The following is a 21,707-nucleotide window of genomic DNA, read 5'->3' as shown; positions in this document are numbered from 1 at the left end:
AAACGGGAGCTCCCTTATAATCACATTGCCGTTGACCTGTGAAGTCTCTCAAACACAACCTACTGACCCTAAAACTTTTTTCTATCCTGTGAATGTAATAAATACAGTCCAATATCTCAGAATCAGTTATTACATATTGGAATAGTGACATTTTGAATGAACAAATTATTAAAACGGAAGATCGTACTTCATATTAAATTGAGCTGCATTTTATGAATAGCTATGCATAGGTTGTCACATTGTTGTAGATCTACTTGGACTGAACCTGAACCAACATGTACCATACAGTACATGAACACGTTCACCATCTTTCAATGGACTGCTGAAAACTCATGACAAAACTTCAAGTACACACATAGAATATTTCCTCAGTTCCCTTCGCACAGAATGTACTTTCTCAGTCTATCTCGGTACTCTAAGCCAACTTGTGTTCCGTATTCTGCACAGGGAGTATTGTAGTCTCAGTCTGTCTGTCAGATAGTTTTTCTCCTCTTGTGTCTGTCTCTGCAGAGCCATGCAAAGGCCCTGCTGGGGCTGGCTGACCTCCTGGCCTGACCTTTAGCCTGCTCAGCACGTCCCTGTCCTGGGCTACCCTCCTGGGCCTTAGAGCACCCTGTCTGCCCCTGATCCTCCACTGGTGGCCTAACCATCACCAACGCAGCCAACTTCTCCCTAGACTGACTCCTCTCCCTCAGCATCCTGAATGGGGAAAGCTCCCTCAACCTCTTCTTCAATGGAGAATCTGGAGGTTTGGGCCTGGGGGGGGTTGCAGGCACTGGCCCTTTCTGGTTCTCTGTCTGGGGAGTGGGCGTCCCTCGCCTGGTGGCCTTTGCGGACCCTGATCCTGGGTCTCCATGGGGCCCGGAGTGGAGTGGAGCCCTGAGAGGGCTCATCATCCCTGACCTGGGGCTGAACGCTGGACCTGCCTGGGGGCCTTGGGAGCTCCATCTCCCTAGCGCTGCCTGCTCTGTCTCCACCTCTCTGTCCCTGTCTTCCTCCCTGTCTCTGCTGTGCTGCCTGGTCATCTGCAGTAACCTCTTGTGGAGGAGAGCCCCACCTATGCCGTAGCTGCGGGTGCCCGCCGTGCCTGCCTTGGTGCTGGCCTCGCTGGTCAGAGAGGACGACGAGCCAGACATGTTCATCTGGCTGTTGGAGTTATGCTGGGGCTTGGCCATGCCACCCACTGTAGACAAACAGGAGAGACAGGGAGAATGATTGAGGAGCTTGATGGTAAAGATTACACTAAATTACAGTATGGATAGGTGAGAGGAGGGGAAAATAAGATGCTTGAGTGTATGGGCAGTGTATGTATGTGTGTGTATTTTGGGTGTGAGGGATGTTGGTTTTGAGGTGCTGATACAGAGGGTGCCAACTGTGAGGTACAAACCTTGAGGTATGGGTACGAGATGGGTTATGTTTAGTTGTGAGATGAATGAATGGATTTGAGTAGATTCTGATGTGAGAGGTAATGTGCAGTAGCCAGGATGAAAGCGGTGCAAGTTACGTTACGTAGCCAGGATGTAGACGTTTGGGGATGCAAGGTAATAATGTCAGCTGTAATGTAAATGTGCAGCAGCCAGCAGGGTTTGGGTCAATTGTATTTAAATTGTAGTCAATTCAGCAAGTAAACCAAATTCCAATGACACATTTTCCTCATTTAAATAAAGCATTGAAGAGAATTGGAATCGGTGTACTTCCTGGATTGACAGGAATTGACCCCAACCTTGGTAGCCAGGATGGTCATGTTTTAAGGGGTAGGTAATGTAATATGCAGTAACCAGGATGTAGACCTTTGCGCGGGGAGCCCTGTGGCGAGATGGTGGGGCTGGAGTGCAGGGAGGACACGATGGACACGGTGTCTTCAGCAGACCTCTTCCCACTCCAGGGACTGTCCTCTGATTGGCAGAGCTGGGAGCTGGGAGGCTTCTTTATCACTAGGGGAGAGCTGGAGTCTGGGAACGGGAGAGAGACAGAGATATACACTGTTGGAGTCTGGCACAGACAGGGACATACACTGTTAGAGAGTGAGCCATACAGCGGGTGTGGCACCATTAGTGTACTACAGAATATTATCCATTTGGCCACGTCTCCCTTGTAAAAGAGGTCTCCTGGCCTCAATTGGACTTCCTGGATAAATAAAAAGATCACCCACAAGACATCACAATTTCATTTTTAACAATGACTCACTATAAATGAACTCACTAATACACAACATGTTTACAGTGACAAAGAAATAGTGTAGTCAAACTCGATTGTCCTGGAATTGAATACCATATCTTCTGATGCTATTTCTAGGGACCAATATATTGTCAGTATACTGTAACTAACAATTCATTTGGAGAAAAAAAAATGAATGAAGGGATACTTAGTCAGTTGCACAACTGAATGCATTCAACCGAAATGTGTCTTCTGCAATTCGGTAAAATCCTGGGTAACTTTTCCCAAATTCCCATATTTTACCTGAAATCCTGGTCGAAAGATTCCTGATTTCATGCTTATTCCATCCTGATCCCAAGGATCTTCCAACCTCGATTTCTGGAAAACCTGGGCATTTTGTGAAAGGCACCAGGTATTTCGCAACACTAGAAGAGTGTGACAGTTCCAGTGACTCACTGTGTGCGGCGTGAATGTCCTTGGCGGTGCTCTTCCTCCGTTGGGGGTAGAGGGGTACCTGGATCTGTAGCACCTGGGACACGCGGTTCTGGGCCTTCCCCCCGGGCAGCGCCGAGCGCAGCGACACAGGCGAGATGTCCGACTTGGTGGACCGTCGCTCGCTCAGGTTCTTGGACACTGCAGTCATGGAAACAGGAAATTATTCATCTTGCACCAGGCATCGCAAGATTATTATGTTCCCGACAGTAATAACAGAAACCGCAGCGCTTATCAATGGCCTGACCAGGAGATGAGTTACTTCAGAGGGTTGGTGTTTAAATATAGTAAACACAGAGAGAGGAAAATTAAGAAGGTAAGTCACGCAGACAGGAAATTGAAATGTATCTTACACATTTATAGGAAGATTAATGAAATGGGTATATCTGCATGAAAAACATTTATTTGTAAACTTGACTCATTTCTAAACAACAAGGCATAACCTCCTCTCTCAATAGGGCAACGCAGAAGGTTCTTCTCAACTGTGAAACATCGGACGCCCACTAGGTGGCAGTGTTGGGCAAGTAAAACACCCATGTGAAAAACACAACTTCATTACAAGTGCATTGAGGAATTGTTGTCCCCCAGCTCTCTCCCCTGAAATTACTATTAAAGTGTGCCTTTTGTAGGAGAGTAAAATAACCTTCAGTTCAGTGAGAGTAGAGCTCTGCGGGAGGCTGGGAGCATCAGAGTTGAGAGAATACCCAACCCTGCCACAGTCCATGACGGCAAGGGGACGACATAGCCTAGTAACACTAAGTGATTCTAGGTGACTCTAAGTGTCATACGGGGTTGCATTTGGCCACCGACATTGTGGTCACGGTGTAGACTCACAGGTGCTGTAAACGGGCTCGCACTGTAGAGACATAATCTGGTGTTTCTCCTCGTCCGTCTCCACCGCCAGGTTGGACAGGTACTGCTTGACCTTACGGGCCATCTGAGCGTCCTCGTACAGCTTCTTAGCGTTGAGCAGCGAGCTGCGACGCACACGCTTCTTGTGGGCCCCGCCCTGCACGTCCAACATGTTGGAGTTGGTGCTGCCCTGACTCAGAGACCTGGAGAGAGGGAGGGACAGATGGATGGAGGGAGGAGAGGAGAAGCGGATGGAATGAGGAATGGAGGGAGGGAGCCAGGGTTGAGAGGAAGGTAGGGGTGAAGTGAAGAACGGAGGGAATAAGAGAGGAAGGGAGGGAGACGGGTCAGTTCTCCAGGACGCCAGTGGTGACACTTAATAGACATGCTGCGGGTTATGGTGATCGTGCAGCCTCTCAGTATCAACCCCAGCACTACCTTGTTAAACAGTCACTGTGGCATACACTCTGGACATTCAGAGAGAACACTTTATAACGGATGGGCAGGTCACTAAAACCCCATTCTGCTGCCGACTGTATACAGAGCACTGGAGCGCAGCAGGTTATAACAACCATGCAACAAGACCGTCTCACGCGGATGCACCGTGCTTAAACATGGGTCGATAAATAACAAAAATAACATTCTGTTGGACGAGGTCAGTCGAAAAAGGGTTAGAAAATGAAATGAATGAAAAATCAAAGTCAGGAGAAAATGGCAGGATGCACACACACACACAACGCAAAACGGACTCAAGAGTCAATGGTGACCTTTGGGAAAGGATGGACACAGGCGCACACTGTGAATGAAAGGGTTAGGGACTGAATGATACATGTAGGGGGGCATGCGGTTTGGGAGGACACTGGCCATGTGGGGGGGGGGGGGGGGGGGTGCATAGTGACTGGATGACTGGACCATTACCAGGGGACTTACCCTAAACTCTTCCACCTCTTCTTCCTGCAAGCAAGACCCAATGACATTGAAGCAACGTGGCTTACAGAGACAGTACAGTCAAGGAAGGACAGGGGCACAGTGACCACATGAGGAGATTGGGACAGAGCACGGGGACACACCAGGAACTCTCCACATTCCCCATATCAACTGTGTGTGTGTGGGACATTTCGTGCCGAATGTAACTCTGTGAATCCACCTTGTGTTTTGACATTATGTCCAGTAGCAGTGAGAAGTGTGAGAGATGGGTGTGTGTACTTTCTGTTTTGAGAATGGATGTACAGTGCATTATGAAAGTATTCAGACCCCTTGACTTTTTCCACATTTTGTTACATTACAGCCTTATTCTAAAATGGATTAACTTGTTTTTTCCCCCATCAATCTACACACAGTACCCCATAATGACAAAGCGATAACAGATTTCTACTATTTTTTTCACATTTATGACAATATAAAAAACAAATATCGTATTCAGACCCTTTGCTATGAGACTCGAAATTTAGCTCAGGTGCATCCTGTTTCCATTGATCATCCTTGAGATGTTTCTACAACTTGACTGGAGTACAACTGTGGTAAATTCAATTGATTGGACATGATTTGGAAAGACTCACACCTGTCTATATAAAGGTGCCACAGTTGACAGTGCATGTCAGAGCAAAAACCAAGCCATGAGGTCGAATGATTTGTCCGTAGAGCTCAGAGACAGGATTGTGTCGAGGTGCAGATTTGGGGAAGGGTACCAAAATATTTCTGCAGCATTTATGAGTAATCGGGGGATAAGGGCCTTGGTCAGGGAGGTGACCAAGAACCCGATGGTCACTCTGACAGCACTCCAGAGTTCCTCTGCGGAGATGGGAGAACCTTCCAGAAGGACAACCATCTCTGCAACACTCCACCAATCAGGCCTTTATGTTAGTGGCCAGACGGAAGCCACTCCTCAGTAAAAGGCACATGACAACCTGCTTGGAGTTTCTATAAAGACACCTAAAGGACAAAGACCATGAGAAACAAGATTCTCTGGTCTGATGAAACCAAGATTTAACTATTTGGCCTGAATGCCAAGCGTCACGTCTGGAGGAAACCTTGCACCATCCCTACGGTGAAGCATGATGGTGGCAGCATCATGCCTGAGGAGATGTTTTTCAGGGGCAGGGACTTGGAAACTAGTCAGGATCGAGGGAAAGATGAACGAGGGAAAGATGAACGGAGCAAAGTACGGAGAGATCCTTGATGAAAACCTGCTCCAGAGCGCTCAGGTCCTCAGACTGGGGCGAAGGTTCACCTTCCAACAGGACAACGACACTAAGCACACAGCCAAAACAACACAGGAGTGGCTTTGGGACAAGGTTCTGAATGTCCTTGAGTGGCCAAACCAGAGCCTGGACTTGAACCCGATCAAATAAGCTCTGGAGAGACCTGAAAATAGCTGTGCAGTGACACTCCCCATCCAACCTGACAGCGCTTGAGAGGATCTGCAGAGAAGAATGGGAGAAACTCCCCAAAGCTTGTAGCATCATTCCCAAGGAGACTCAAGGCTGTAATCGTGTGTCAAAGGTGCTTCAACAAAGTACTGAGTAAAGGGTCTGAATACTTGTGTAAATGTGATATTTCCTGTTTTTTTTATATTTTTTATATATACACTTGCAAACATTTCTAAAAAACATTTTTTCTTTGTCATTACGGGGTATTGGGTGTAAATTGATGAGGATTTTGTTTTGTTTTGAATCCATTTTAGAATAAGGCTGTAACGTAAAACAAAAAGTGGGTAAAAGTCAGGGTTTCTGAATGCTTTCCGAATGCACTGTATAGGGGGACACTGGTGCTGCTTGGTGTGGAGGGAGCCTGAAGGGGGCAGGCATGCACTGTCTGTGACAGGCTGGACTGTAGGACACACTGGGTAGTACAGGGGGCGGAGAGTAGGCAGATGACACCTGATCAGCTATTATTTCATCCCCCTAATGGTTAAGGGTAGGATTGGGAGAGGGCCCATACTCATAAAGCATCTAACTGATCCTAGATCTGTGTTTAAGGGCAGTAAATGTAGCCAGGGGAGCGAGCACCCACCTCTGTCGGAACATAAGCGCTGGGTCCATGTTGGCTGAGGTCATACGGACAACGTGACGGATCTCCTTGGCGATCATCCTCAGCTTCTCAAAGTTAACCAGACCGTCTACTTTAGAGTCATTACCTGCGGGGAAAACAGTCAGGTGAGCTTTTCTTCAACTTCATTAAATGTGCAATCTGGGTTTTCGAAAAACAACAAAGCGTTCACCCCATCACTTGTTTCGGTAAATATCTGAGGGATGGGGCTGGAGATATGTAACACTCAAACACTAATGATTGGTTCCCTCCTTCAGCCTGTTTAATTGGGTTACATTTAAGAGTCGAGCACTGGTTTTTGAACCAGAAGGGAGTGTGTGCCACTTAATGTGTAGCTGTTGATGTGTTCTCACAGCTTTTCGCATTAGATGGGAGTGATTGATTTACTTCTCACATTATCATGCATCATCTGCACTTCTGTTAACACTGTGTGATAACAATGGGTTCCCTGGCCTGTGCAACACATCTCACTGTGAGGAGATAACGGCAAACACACACTAATGGGGAAATCACAATAAATGTCATTAACGTCTTCCATCTGTCATCCCAATCACCAAACGATCCGTTTCCTGTTTGAGTACTACACAATTTTTGGACTTTTTAAAAACTTTGCATAATACCGAAATCTCTGTGGTTGTTCTAACTTGGTCTCACACGGGATGCCGAAGCAGAAAGGGAAGCAGAAGTAAAACCCCCTGAGCAAGCTTGAGAGTGACCTCAGTTTCAGCTGAGCCAGGGGGAAGTGGAAAACCAAAGGCCCATATGGAAACCGCCCGGAAACAACATGTCAATGACCCCAATATGGTACGAAAGCTTTTTCCATCTTAAACAGCAAGTCTGTGAAATGCTAATGTGGCTAATGGACAGAAGATTAGTCCTTTGTCTAATGAGTGCCTGAGCTAGGCATGATTCACTGTATACAGTGGGGAGAACAAGTATTTGATACACTGCCGATTTTGCAGGTTTTCCTACTTACAAAACATGTAGAGGTCTGTAATTTTTATCATAGGTACACTTCAACTGTGAGAGACGGAATCTAAAACAAAAATCCAGAAAATCACTGTATGATTTTTAAGTAATTAATTTGCATTTTATTGCATGACATAAGTATTTGATACATCAGAAAAGCAGAACTTAATATTTGGTACAGAAACCTTTGTTTGAAATTACAGAGATCATACGTTTCCTGTAGTTCTTGACCAGGTTTGCACACACTGCAGCAGGGATTTTGGCCCACTCCTCCATACAGACCTTCTCCAGATCCTTCAGGTTTCGGGGCTGTCGCTGGGCAATACGGACTTTCAGCTCCCTCCAAAGATTTTCTATTGGGTTCAGGTCTGGAGACTGGCTAGGCCACTCCAGGACCTTGAGATACTCCTTAGTTGCCCTGGCTGTGTGTTTCGGGTCGTTGTCATGCTGGAAGACCCAGCCACGACCCATCTTCAATGCTATTACTGAGGGAAGGAGGTTGTTGGCCAAGATCTCGCGATACATGGCCACATCCATCCTTCCCTCAATACGGTGCAGTCGTCCTGTCCCCTTTGCAGAAAAGCATCCCCAAAGAATGATGTTTCCACCTCCATGCTTCACGGTTGGGATGTTGTTCTTGGGGTTGTACTCATCCTTCTTCTTCCTCCAAACACGGCGAGTGGAGTTTAGAACAAAAAGCTCTATTTTTGTCTCATCATGACCTTCTCCCATTCCTCCTCTGGATCATCCAGATGGTCATTGGCAAACTTCAGACGGGCCGGGACATGCGCTGGCTTGAGCAGGGGGACCTTGCGTGCGCTGCAGGATTTTAATCCATGACGGCGTAGTGTGTTACTAATGGTTTTCTTTGAGACTGTGGTCCCGGCTCTCTTCAGGTCATTGACCAGGTCCTGCCGTGTAGTTCTGGGCTGATCCCTCACCTTCCTCATGATCATTGATGCCCCACGAGGTGAGATCTTGCATGGAGCCCCAGACCGAGGGTGATTAACCGTCATCTTGAACTTCTTCCATTTTCTAATAATTGCGCCAACAGTTGTTGCCTTCTTACCAAGCTGCTTGCCTATTGTCCTGTAGCCCATCCCAGCCTTGTGCAGGTCTAAAATTTAACCCTGATGTCCTTACACAGCTCTCTGGTCTTAGCCATTGTGGAGAGGTTGGAGTCTGTTTGATTGAGTGTGTGGACAGGTGTCTTTTATACAGGTAACGAGTTCAAACAGGTGCAGTTAATACATGTAATGAGTTGAGAACAGGAGGGCTTCTTAAAGAAAAACTAACAGGTCTGTGAGAGCCGGAATTCTTACTGGTTGGTAGGTGATCAAATACTTATGTCATGCAATAAAATGCAAATTAATGACTTAAAAATCATACAACGTGATTTTCTGGATTTTTGTTTTAGATTCCGTCTCTCACAGTTGAAGTGTACCTGTGATAAAAATTACAGACCTCTACATGCTTTGTAAGTAGGAAAACCTGCAAAATCGGCAGTGTATCAAATACTTGTTCTCCCCACTGTATATGCTAATACAGTATATGCCAATAGGAGTATACTGGTGCAAGGTGCAACATTCTAGATGTAAAAACACTGGACTTTAAGTAGCTAAGAACTCAACATGATGAGGTTTCGGTCAAAACAATGACCTTAAAACACCGTGACAGGTCGCTCATGCAAAATATATTGTATAACATCTTAATCCGACAAGCGTGTATAAATAAAGGTTAGATAAACAGGTAACACTTTATTTGGATAGTCCCGAGCAGATGGTTTATAGATGTTCAGTCGATGTCCAATAACTGTCAACAACATTTCTACTAACCATCTACTTAACCCCTATCCTAACCCTAATCTTGACCTTATTACCCTAACCTAACCCTTTTTCTAACCTTAGCAAGCAGTTGCTTATCAACAGATGGTTTGTTGACAGTATGACCATCTGTAGAGCATCTTTATGGGACTATCCAAGTAAAGAGTGACCAATAAGTTAATCCGATATGGTTTCCAATGGACAAGATGAAGGCATTTTAGGCGGACACTGAGAAAGGCATCCATACCTTCATGTAGGAAGGTGAGGTCCTTCTTGACGACGGGGAACAGGGGGATGATGGGCGGCTGCATGCTCTGGCTGCTCAGGACGTTGCGGTACTTGGCCATGTTCCTGGACGGGTCGAAGATGTCCTGCAGGTCGCGGAACAGCTTGTCGTACTTACTGGGCAGCTTCTCCCACGACGACCTGAGACGAGCTATTGGAGCCAGATTTAGGCCACTGTAGGGCAGGAGACAAGGAGGAGAGGTCAGGGGTTAGGGTTCGGACCACTGTAGAGGAAGAGACAAGGAGGAGAGGTCAGGGGTTAGGGTTCGGACCACTGTAGAGGAAATGACAAGGAGGAGAGGTCAGGGGTTAGGGTTCGAACCACTGTAGAGGAAATGACAAGGAGGAGAGGTCAGGGGTTAGGGTTCGGACCACTGTAGGGCAGGAGACAAGGAGGAGAGGTCAGGGGTTAGGGTTCGGACCACTGTAGAGGAAGAGACAAGGAGGAGAGGTCAGGGGTTAGGGTTCGGACCACTGTAGAGGAAATGACAAGGAGGAGAGGTCAGGGGTTAGGGTTCGGACCACTGTAGAGGAAATGACAAGGAGGAGAGGTCAGGGGTTAGGGTTCGGACCACTGTAGAGGAAAAGACAAGGAGGAGAGGTCAGGGGTTAGGGTTCGGACCACTGTAGAGGAAATGACAAGGAGGAGAGGTCAGGGGTTAGGGTTCGGACCACTGTAGAGGAAATGACAAGGAGGAGAGGTCAGGGGTTTGGGTTCGGACCACTGTAGAGGAAATGACAAGGAGGAGAGGTCAGGGGTTAGGGTTCGGACCACTGTTGGGAAGAAGACAAGGAAGACAAGGAAGAGTTCAGGGGTTAGGGTTCAGACCACTGCTATAGAGGAGAAGCTAGAATGGCCTATAAGGCAACAACAGCCCATCTCCTGTTTCTGTAGCGTGAGAGTGAGGCTGCTTGATGTACACCCTGGACAGAACGCTAGAGAGATTGGTTAGGGCTCAAAACTTTCCTTCAGTGGTTTTCTAGTGGTTTTCTGCCCTGGTCTACTTTCCTTCATCCACACTTATCCAAATGTAGTGGACAAGTGAGAGGCAGCCCACTGTTAGACCTCACCCTCCTCTTACCCTCTCAGTCTTTTCACATCAACGCAGATGAAAGAGAGGAAGCAAGGAAAGGAAACGACATGAGAGTATTGGAGACACCCAGAGGCTAGGAAAAGGTGAGTCCGCTCTGAGCTGAACGGGAGAGGAGTGGGGAAGCGGGGCAAGCTAGCCAGATGACCACTCCACTGCCCAGACCAGCCCAGACACAACATGCACACAGCACAGAGACACACTTCAGGGAATACAGAAGTGAAAGCTGAAAGCAATGTGTACCACTTAGGGGATGATGCACATTATCACAATTGAGGAGTACTCTCTTTCTTGAATGTACACCCATTCACTCGCTAGGGTTGGGCGGTATGCAGATTTTCATACCGTTCCTGTACCATACTGGTGTATAAAGCTGTATTGCATACATTTCTGCCGTACCTTACATCATTGTTAACCTATAGATGTATAGGATGCTGGACCCGGGCTCAGGGACGGCCAACTCTGGAGATCCGTTCCATCTCTACTGAGATGAGTCGATCTGCTTTTAGTTTTTTTTTGCACCTTAAGTGTGGAATGATCTACTACCGGAAGTGCACACAGGGGGCGCTATTTCTTTCCAAATATATATAAAACAACGTCAGGCAGCAGGGATCTTGATCCAGGGGGGGATTGATTATCTCTGGTGAAACCATGAAGCTTGGTCTTGCAAGCTAGCCACTTAGCTAGCAAGTTAGCAAACTAAATCCATAGCTTGAGCCCTGAGCTGGAGATCATTTATTTGGCACATCTGAGATAGTCAACGTATAATTAGTTATAAGCAGTGGCGTAGCACTCCCCCCTGCATTGTTTTTATTATATATAATTCATTTTTACAGTATTGAAAATCATACCGTCTGTATTTCAAAAAAACCCGGTATACATAGTATACTGCCCAAGCCTATGACTCATTCGCTCACAACAAAACACGCCATTCAAAAACGATGCATCTTCAGTGTTTGTTTTCCCATTTCCTCAATGAAGTCCTGTGGCTTTGTGACCTCAGAGCAGATTCATTTAGAGAGCTGCAAATTATGACTGGTGTTTCCTCTTTCCTCTCCTCCCTCCCCCCAACCCCCTCCTTTCCCCCTCCCTCTCCTGACAGACCTGGCAGCGCTGCTCTAGAATTATCCTCCTCATTGTTCTCTGCTCTGAAGTGGAGTCTCCAGCCAGCCAGCCAGCCAGCCAAGCCCATCAGCCAGCAGGGGTACTGACTGATCTGACTGCTCTAAAGAGGGCTTGAGACAGAGGGCCTCGTTACACATTGGATGACAGACAGTAGGGAACACACACGACACAGACACGCACACATGCAGAGTCAGGCAAACACGCACCCGCTCCGGCAGCCAGGCCGTTCCATGGCTGAGTGAGGAGACCACAGCGAGCCTAACTAGATTCCCATTGTCAGAAAGCTCTCAGAGGACATCCTCTGCCTCACACACACACACACACACACACACACACACACACACACACACACACACACACACACACACACACACACACACACACACACACACACACACACACAACAGTTCCCTGAAGATTCATGTCAAAGTAATAGCACAACGGACAACAGAAGCTCAATGTAGCCAAACCATAGAAGGCAGAGTTAACAACATAACAAAGCAGAAATGACATAACTGCTTTTGGACTCAATTTGGACAGGCAATAAGTCGTAGGGACAGATGTAGGATTGCGGGGCACGCTGATGCAACGAACTGCTTCGAATGGGAACAGATAGGAGGACAGAACAGGGAGTGATGCCTTGGGAGGGAGGAACTGGTCTCCTGGTCTCCAGCCCCCAACTAACTCACCTGATGATGGCGAACATGGAGTTGAAGTTCTTGCACTCTCTACAGTTCAGAGCGATCTTGATGAAGTGTTTGATGGTCTTCATCCTTTTCATGGCGTTGGGCTCCCTCAGGATCTCCGTGGCGACCCAGAAAGTCTCCTGGTTGATGACCTCCTCAAACTGCTTGAGGCGCGTCTGCTGGACTCCCCCCGACGAGTCGAGTAGCTTGAAGAGGTCGTCCACGTACTCGGTGGACTCGATGTTACGGAACAGCTCAAAGTCCCTCATGGAGAGCTGGGCGGCCACCTGAAGAACAACACGGCGACTTTATTAACGCATGCGAGACGGGGGAACGTGTCTTCTGCTGTACGGTCTTCAACCCCTCCGTTAAAACACACAGAAATACACAAACACACACACACACAAGCACGTAAATACACCAGATACACACACCTCCACGGTGCTGAGCTGGAGCAGGGTGATGTGACTCTCCTTCAGCAGCTCCTGGGCGTCATCGTCTGAACACAACGTCTCCGTATCCATGTTGTTCTTCAGGTAGTACCTGGGGACAGGGGGGGGAGGGGGGGGAGGGGACACACACACGGTAATAATGAAGGTTTGTACCGGTAAAACGACGTGTTGATTACAAAGCAGACATAACATCAAGACCACGTCTAGAAACGATACGGGATCTTTATTTTTTTCCACGACAAATGAGTTATTATGAGCCCTGAATGATGATTGGCTGAAAGCCTGAATGATGATTGGCTGAAAGCCTGAATGATGATTGGCTGAAAGCCATGGGATATCACGGAAATGACAGAAAATGACTAACTATGTTGGTAACCAGTTTATAGTAGCAATAAGGCACCTCTGGGGTTTGTGGTATATGGCCAATATACCACGGCTAAGGGCTGTTCGTAGGGACGACGCAACGCAGAGTGGTACGTTGGTCATGCACCACAAACCCCAGAGGTATCTTATTGCTTAATTATAAAATGCATCATTATCATTAGAAAATATATAACCACATGAATAAACATGCCGGCGTTATTGTATGTATTGTCTGTATACTATGTCAACTCCCTGGTCGACACCACCAGGGCAGCAGCAAACAGCAGCAGTATTAAGATGTGTTGGGGGGAGAGAGAGAGAGAGGCCCTGACAGTGGTGATCCATTACAGCCATACATTTTCCCATGGGTGGGTGAGAGAGAGAGAGAGAGAGAGAGACACATTTCTCCCCGATGCCCTTTTCTGGGAGAGCGTCCAAGAGCAGCACATTAGACTAGCGCTTCTTAATGGAGCCAAAATGTGTCTACAGCTAAACCTAGAATGCAACGCAGCGGCCAGCAATACATTTACAGTGTGCCACTTTTCAGGGGCAACGTCCGGGCGCCCGTTATTGTACTTGATGTGTACTTAAAATGCCCTGGCCGACGCTGCCAACTCAAGGCATCAGGGATGGGGATCTGAATAAGTGATGGGTACAGTAGAGGGGGCCAGGTCTCTGCTGCTTGGCCCCCTGGAAGGAGGCCTGCTGCTGCTTCTAGCCGTCTGTGGCTGACTGGAGGGCCACTGGGGCTGATGCTGGGCCAGGGGCTGATGCTGGAGCTGGTTGGGGAGACTCCCCTGGCTAGATGAGTGTATGGGCTTGTCAGGAGTGAAGACTGGAGGGTTTCTGCTGGCTAAGCTTGTGTATCACCCACCAAGTCAGATCGAGGGTCAGTTACTCAACGCATAGAGAAGTCCCAACAGGTCGAACAGGCACAGCTCTATTTTCATGGATAAGGGGGGCAACAAAGAGAGGGATGGTGGAAAGAGGGACATGTATAATACAACACCAAACAGATGTTGAATGTAACACGGTGGGCACCCGAGTGGCGCAGCGGACAAAGGCACTGCGTCTCAGTGCTAGAGGCGTCACTACAGACCCTGGTTCGATCCCGGGCTGTAACACAACCGGCCGTGATCGGATGTCCCATAGGGCGGCGCACAATTGGCCCAGCATCGTCCGGGTTAGGGGAGGGTTTGGCCGGGGTAGGCCATCATTGTAAAATAAGAATTTATTCTTAACTGACTTGCCAAGTTAAAGGTTAAATACTATATATATTAACTTGGCAAGTCAGATGCTGGGCCAATATATATATATATATATAGTTGAAGTTTGAAGTTTACATAAACCTTAGCCAAATACATTTAATCTCAGTTTTTCCACAATTCCTGACATTTAATCCTAGTAAAAATTCCCCGTCTTAGGTCAGTTAGGATCACCACTATTTTAAGAATGTGAAATGTCAGAATAATAGTAGAGAGAATGATTTATTTCAGCTTTTATTTATTTCATCACATTCCCAGTGGGTCAGAAGTTTACATACACTCAATTAGTATTTTGGTAGCATTGCCTTTAAATTGTTAAACTTGGGTCAAACGTTTCAGGTAGCCTTCCACAAGCTTCGCACAATAAGTTGGGTGAATTTTGGCCCATTCCGCCTGACAGAGCTGGTGTAACGGAGTCAGGTTTGTAGGCCTCCTTAATCGCACACGCTTTTTCAGTTCTGCCCACACATTTTCTATAGGATTGAGGTCAGGGCTTTGTGCTGGCCCCTCCAATACCTTGACTTCGTTGTCCTTAAGCCATTTTGCCGCAACTTTGAAAGTATGCTTGGGGTCATGGTCCTTCTGGAAGACCCATTTGTGACCAAGCTTTAACTTCCTGTCTGATGTCTTGAGATGTTGCTTCAATATATCCACATAATTTTCCTCCCTCATGATGCCATCTATTTTGTGAAGTGCACCAGTCCCTCCTGCAGCAAAGCACCCCCACAACATGATGCTGCCACCCCCGTGCTGCACAGTTGGGATGGTATTCTTCGGCTTGCAAGCATCCCCTTTTTTCCTCCAAACATAACGATGGTCAATATGGCCAAACAGTTATATTTTTGTTTCATCAGACCAGAGGACATTTCTCCAAAAAGTACGATCTTTGTCCACATGTGCAGTTCCAAACCGTAGTCTGGATTTTTTATGGCAGTTTCAGAGCAGTGGCTTCTTCCTTGCTGAGCGGCCTTTCAGGTTATGTCGATACAGGACTCGTTTTACTAAGAATATAGATACTTTTGTACCTGTTTCCTCCAGCATCTTCACAAGGTCCTTTGCTGTTGTTCTGGGATTGATTTGCACTTTTCGCACCAAAGTACGTTCATCTCAAGGAGACAGAACACGTCTCCTTCCTGAGCGGTATGACGGCTGTGTGGTCCCATGGTGTTTATACTTGGGTACTACTGTTTGTACAGATGAACGTGGTACCTTCAGGCATTTGGAAATTGCTCCCAAGGATGTATCAGACTTGTGGAGGTCTACACATTTCTTTCTGAGGTCTTGACTGATTTATTTAGATTTTCTCATGATGTCAAGCAAAGAGGCACTGAGTTTGGAGGTAGGCCTTGCAATACATCCACAGGTACACCTCCAATTGACTCAAATGATGTCAATTAGCCTATCAGAAGCTTCTAAAGCCATTACATCCTTTTCTGGAATATTCCAAGCTGTTTAAAGGCACAGTCAACTTAGTGTATGCAAACTGCTGACCCACTGGAATTGTGATACAGTGAATTATAAGAGAAATAATCTTTCTGTAAACAATTGTTGGAAAAATTACTTGTGTCATGCACAAAGTAGATGTCCTAACCGACTTGCCAAAACTATAGTTTGTTAACAAGAAATGTGTGGAGTGGTTGAAAAACTAGTTTTAATGACTCCAACCTAAGTGTATGTAAACTTCGGACTTTTTTTATTTTTATATACTGTTGTTTACACAGGCTATCTGTACGCTAACTAGACAAGAATGTCTTTCGATTTCCATTGTCTAGCCTAGGCTGCTCTATTTTGGCCGCTACCCGCCGCCAAGGGGCTGTCTATTACCCGTAAGGCACCAGGGCTCTTTGTGCTGCCGCTGGCTGTGTATGTATGAATTATTCCAAGCGTGCAGTCAGTCTGCAGAGAGAGGCACACACACAGTGACAGAGGATCAAATATTCATGCTAACCTAGTTGGGATGAGTCTGATGTGGGACGAGAGGAGCAGGGGCAGAGACGGAGAGCGGCGGCAGAGAGGGAGAGCGGCGGCAGAGAGGGAGAGAGGCGGCAGAAAGGGGGTGCGGCGGCAGAGAGGGAGAGCGGACGCAGAGAGGGAGAGTGGCGGCAGAGAGGGAGAGCGGCGGCAGAGAGGGAGAGCGGCGGCAGAGAGTGGTGGCGGCGGCAGAGAGGGGGAGCGGCGGCAGAAAGGGGGTGCGGCGGCAGAGAGGGAGGGCGGCGGCAGAAAGGGGGTGCGGCGGCAGAGAAGGAGAGCGGACGCAGAGAGGGAGAGTGGCGGCAGAGAGGGGGAGCGGCGGCAGAGAGGGAGAGCGGACGCAGAGAGGGAGAGTGGCGGCAGAGAGGCGGCAGAGAGGGAGAGCGGCGGCAGAGAGGGGGAGCGGCGGCAGAGAGGGAGAGCGGCGGCAGAAAGGGGGAGCGGCGGCAGAGAGGGGGAGCGGCGGCAGAGAGTGGTGGCAGAGAGGGAGAGCGGCGGCAGAGAGTGGTGGCAGAGAGGGGGAGCGGCGGCAGAGAGGGAGAGCGGACGCAGAGAGTGGTGGCAGAGAGGGAGAGCGGCGGCAGAGAGGGGGAGCGGCGGCAGAGAGCGGTGGCAGAGAGGGTGAGCGGCGGCAGAGAGCGGCGGCAGAGAGGGAGAGCGGACGCAGAGAGGGAGAGCGGACGCAAAGAGGGCAGACATTTTAACTGACGAGGGCATTTCTGGGAATGAAGAGGAGAGGATGGGGAGGAAGGAGGAGGGGAGGCTTAGCAGTCCCTCCGTCTCACTACAATCTAACTAATTTTCAGACCTGATGGGAACCAACTGGGAAGAAGTTTCACCAAACAACTGATACAGGGTCAGATCATATTATCCCAATTTGTATCCCTTTAAGGTTAAAAGATAGGATTGGGGTGGGGTAATCTGATCCCAGACCTGTATTTAAGACCACAGTCCAGTGTCTTACCTGCCGTTGAGCTGGATGCGGTCAGCCAGCTTGGAGAGCTGGTCAGGTAGCCTGCGTTGTTTGATGACGCCCTCGGGGCTGACCGACACTTCACAGAGGGAGTAGTTCTCCGGGGCCGCGCTCAGGCCAAACTCGTTGACCACGTGACTGACCACGTCCTTGGCCGTGGTGTCCTTGCTGATGATGATGTAACAGCTCTGCTGGTCGGCCTTGAACACCCGGATCACCTGGTCTGGAATGTCTGACGAGCGGAGGAGAAGAGCTTCGAAGACTTAGGATGGACGGAATACCAGAATGCACCGGATGCGTCCCAAACGGCACCCTATTCCCTACAGAGCGCACTCCTTTTTGACCAGGACCCAAAGAGCTCTGGTCAAAAAGTAGTGCACTATAATATAGGAAACAGGGTACCATTTGGGACGCAGTCCTCTTTCATACAGAAGCGTAAATATAGTGACCCAAAATAAAAGTCTCCAGCAACAACAAAAAAAGTTTACAATTTCCATGGTAACCCAAAAGTTAAAAATAAGGAAGCAAACCGCCCTCGTGGCTAAAGGATACGCACGCGAGATGCATTTCCCAATATGCCAAAGGGAAGAAGCACTTCAGACTTTCTCTGCTTGCACATGAAAGTGCTTGTGGTCCATTACACACACATCAGCAGGGTAAAACAACGAGACATGAATAGCGGAGGACGCTAAGCGGTATGGGTGGAGGGGAAGAGCGTGGATAAAGGTATGACATTGGAGGGAGTGAGGACGGGGGGGGCGGAGAGGGATCGCGTGCCTGGGAGCAGTCATGCAGGGAGCCTAATGACTTCAAGAGGAAAACATAAATAAAAGGGGGAATGGGCTTGGCTGACAGATGACCGTATTGAACACGCCACTGCTCCCTCCGTGTTTCCCAGGGAGTAGAGTGAAGCGTGCTCAACGGACTGTGAGGCCACAGCCATTATGGAAGCTATGTGCTCCTCTCTGGCCTCGTCTCTCACTATGGCTGAGCCCATAACTAGAAACCCCATTCATTATTCCCATTACAGCAGCAAGATCGGGCAGAAACAAATCACTGAGCCACACCAATAACACTGCTGCAGATGAGTCTAAATACAGTGCAGTGGCTAAGCCATAATCAACCATTTCAACCTACTTAAACTAAAAGTGAGGGGCGATTTGTGCCGAGGGTCTAGACTAGAGCAATCATATACCCTCCAATCATATCTAATAATTATCTAGACACCTCCTTGACAGGACTAATGCCGCCCTAAACGAATGAAAACGATTTACAAAACCAATTATTTATTGTATCGTGAGAAAGATGGCGGCCACACAGGAAAAGCCCGTTTTCCACTGAGAAAAGACTCCTGGCTCTTGGGCGGTGATCTTCGGAAGTTTCTGCTGACGCAACGCTATTAGGGTTCCTACCACCCCCCCCAACAGCTAACGCCCCCCTAGGCCTGCCTGCTAAGCCTTTTTCCTGTTCCCTCTGTCACAGAACCACGAGATTTAAATCCCACCTAAAGCAGCATTAGCAGACAGGGGAGGAGCAACAGAGCTGGGAGGAAAGCACAGGGCCAGACGCACAGGGCCAGACGCACAGGGCACTTTAACACAAAGCTCCTTTAACATAAAAATAGTCAAACACATTCAGCCATCGCGAAGGATAGGTCCCAATTAGTTGCACTACATTTGACCAGGTCCCATAGGTCTCTTTTCAAATGTAGCGCACTATGTAAGGGAACAGTGTGCTATTTGGAACGAGGCCCAAGACCTCCACGCAGAGCCCAACTTAGACTGGGGTCCATGACGTATGACACAGAGAGAGAAGGAACTCGAAAGCTCATGAATGAAGAGGGGAAAAAATGACGGGAGGGGAAACTTGGAAGCATAAACTGAATGTTGCCAAAACGAACACAGCCCCGGTCGTCCACTGAGACTGGGAAGAGAGCACGTAGATACTTACAGTAGAAGCCCACGGCTGGGGAAGCAGACAGAGGAAAGAGAGAGAGAGAGAGAGGGAGGGAGTGAACAGTGGTTGGAAACATGGAAGAGAAAGAGAGGACTTTGAACGACAGCTTTCCCGTTGTGGGAGGACGGAGAACGTCAGCGGGGCAGAGGGACTTTCACTAAAGCATCTGTTTATAATCAGATCAGTGTAATGGAGAGAGGGAAGGCACAGTGTGTGTGGGACAGAGAGCTGGGATCTGAGTCTGCCGCAGTGACACACACACACACACACACACACACACACACACACACACACACACACACACACACACACACACACACACACACACACACACACACACACACACACACACACACACACACACACACACACACACACACACACACACACACACACACACACACACACGCCTTCTTACACCCAATCAAAGGCCTAGATGAATAACACCGTACTTAACTCCAAACTCCAGTTTCTCTGATCCCCCCCTTAATCTAATTTGAGGCCAGGATTTGTGAGGGATTACTCCCCACACTGAGAGGGCCGCTTTGAAATGAGTGGTTGGGGGGGTCTACTGGGGTGGTGGGGGGGTCTGCACTTGTCGCTGAACATCCCCCCCCCTACCTACCCGTCAGTCACAGTGAAAGAGCCAGAGCGCGGTCGGTGGAGAAGAGAAATGGCACTAATAGAAGATGATTCATCTCCTATCTCAGTGGGCTTGGCGGAAGGGGGGGGGGGGGGGGGGGCAGTCCTTTACAGGCGTGCGTGATATATTGGGGCTGCAGACTGGACCCTCTGACTGCGGGCTGCGCTGAATGACAAATGATTGGGAGGATAAATCAAAAGCATATTCCCCCCGCCACTCCCCTCTCTCCTCGGGGAGGCCGCTTAGTTGTTTCAATAATTATGGGCTCTGAAATCTGTCAGCGTTTAATCCCTTTCATATGGCTCTAATTTGGTTTCATGTCCGAGCTCTTGAAATGGAAATGCTTGAGACACAGAGGAGAAACGGAACACCAGTGTGTGTGTGTGTGTCTATGTGTCTATATGTGTGTGGCGTGCTCATAATGATCAATTCTGTGATTAACCCGAGGGCCTGCGGGGCAGAGCAGTGTGAGGAGTTTCTCCAAGCAGGAAGTGCTTTCACTCTCTGTGAGAAGTATTCCTCCCTGAGTAATTACTGCTGTTTTCCCACCGCACAGCTCCACTGTTACGCCTATTGCCAACATAACCGGGTCTGAAGAGGGCCACGCGCTTGAAAAATGAACAAGATAAACACTTGTGTAAAGTGCGCCCATCTTCAGTTGGTAATTGTCTCAGTGGAGTAGTGCGCAGTCTTCACTACCAAGCAGTGATCGCCGTGTGGCGAGCACGAGAGTGAATGGTCAGATGTTGGCCTAGCGCCAGTGAGTGCTTCTGCCTCTGTGTTTTTATCTCACCCTTATTTAACCAAGAAAATAGTGTGTGTGTGTGTGTGTGTGTGTGTGTGTGTGTGTGTGTGTGTGTGTGTGTGTGTGTGTGTGTGTGTGCGCGCACGTCTTTCACCTGCTGGATTGGAGAAGTCCAACACATTAGTGGCTGGCTGCAGCAGGTCAGGGCTGCTGGATGAGAGGCTGCCAGGGATGGGCATGATGGCCACGCTGTGCCTGCACTGCTTAGTGCCCACGATGCTGTCATCCTGAGACTGACCCACGCCACCATCACTGTGGCACAAGAGAGACAGAGAGAGGGAGATGAGAGGGGATGTCAGATCACTTACGATAATGGGCTCGAGTTTCCCCTAGTCAGGAACTCCTGGCCCCGGAGCCATATTCAATCACGCCACATTCAAATAAACAGTTAAAAGAAGCATTCCTGGTCTTCTTGATAGCTCTACAGCGCACCGCAATCACAGCAATCCTTTCATAGGTAGTGATGGATACTCAAGGGGTTGGCAAAGATCCATCCATGAAAGATCACATGAATGATGCGGCTGACGAGCAGGGCGCACCGAAACCCAACACAAACCGGGCCCAGGAATGATGGTGACAGCCCAGTGAGCACACATACACACATCAACAAGACACGCACAGACACCCAAACAAACACTATGCATGATTGATGGCAAGGATGAGGAGCCTTTGTACAGACACCGAGAAAAAACAACCTTTATGCGTGACATTCAATCTAAGACAGACATTTCAATGGGTCTGGGATGAGAGG

At 48.4% G+C, this 21,707-nt stretch overlaps 1 protein-coding gene across 4 annotated transcripts in view; it reads right to left on the bottom strand.

Moving 5' to 3' along the window:
• Positions 1-21,707, bottom strand: part of LOC139584120 (rap guanine nucleotide exchange factor 6-like) — a 133,458-nt gene that overhangs the window by 7,141 nt on the left and 104,610 nt on the right. Inside the window, exons 18-29 of one of the 4 annotated variants that reach the window (XM_071415636.1) lie at positions 21,051-21,208; positions 19,503-19,517; positions 17,544-17,784; positions 12,963-13,071; positions 12,532-12,815; positions 9,589-9,800; positions 6,514-6,637; positions 4,432-4,455; positions 3,484-3,704; positions 2,614-2,790; positions 1,791-1,952; positions 1,058-1,183 (exon numbers count right to left, since the gene is read on the bottom strand). In XM_071415636.1, the coding sequence (XP_071271737.1) occupies positions 1,058-1,183; positions 1,791-1,952; positions 2,614-2,790; positions 3,484-3,704; positions 4,432-4,455; positions 6,514-6,637; positions 9,589-9,800; positions 12,532-12,815; positions 12,963-13,071; positions 17,544-17,784; positions 19,503-19,517; positions 21,051-21,208 (1,853 nt within the window). Of the gene's footprint in view, positions 1-1,057; positions 1,184-1,790; positions 1,953-2,613; positions 2,791-3,483; positions 3,705-4,431; positions 4,456-6,513; positions 6,638-9,588; positions 9,801-12,531; positions 12,816-12,962; positions 13,072-17,539; positions 17,785-19,502; positions 19,518-21,050; positions 21,209-21,707 lie in introns of those variants that run through there. The other 3 variants (XM_071415627.1, XM_071415645.1, XM_071415652.1) reach the window with 3 other exon arrangements.

The sequence above is a fragment of the Salvelinus alpinus genome, chromosome 1 (assembly GCF_045679555.1).
Source record: "Salvelinus alpinus chromosome 1, SLU_Salpinus.1, whole genome shotgun sequence".
Taxonomy (NCBI): domain Eukaryota; kingdom Metazoa; phylum Chordata; class Actinopteri; order Salmoniformes; family Salmonidae; genus Salvelinus; species Salvelinus alpinus.
This window is presented reverse-complemented; position numbering and strand designations above follow the sequence as displayed.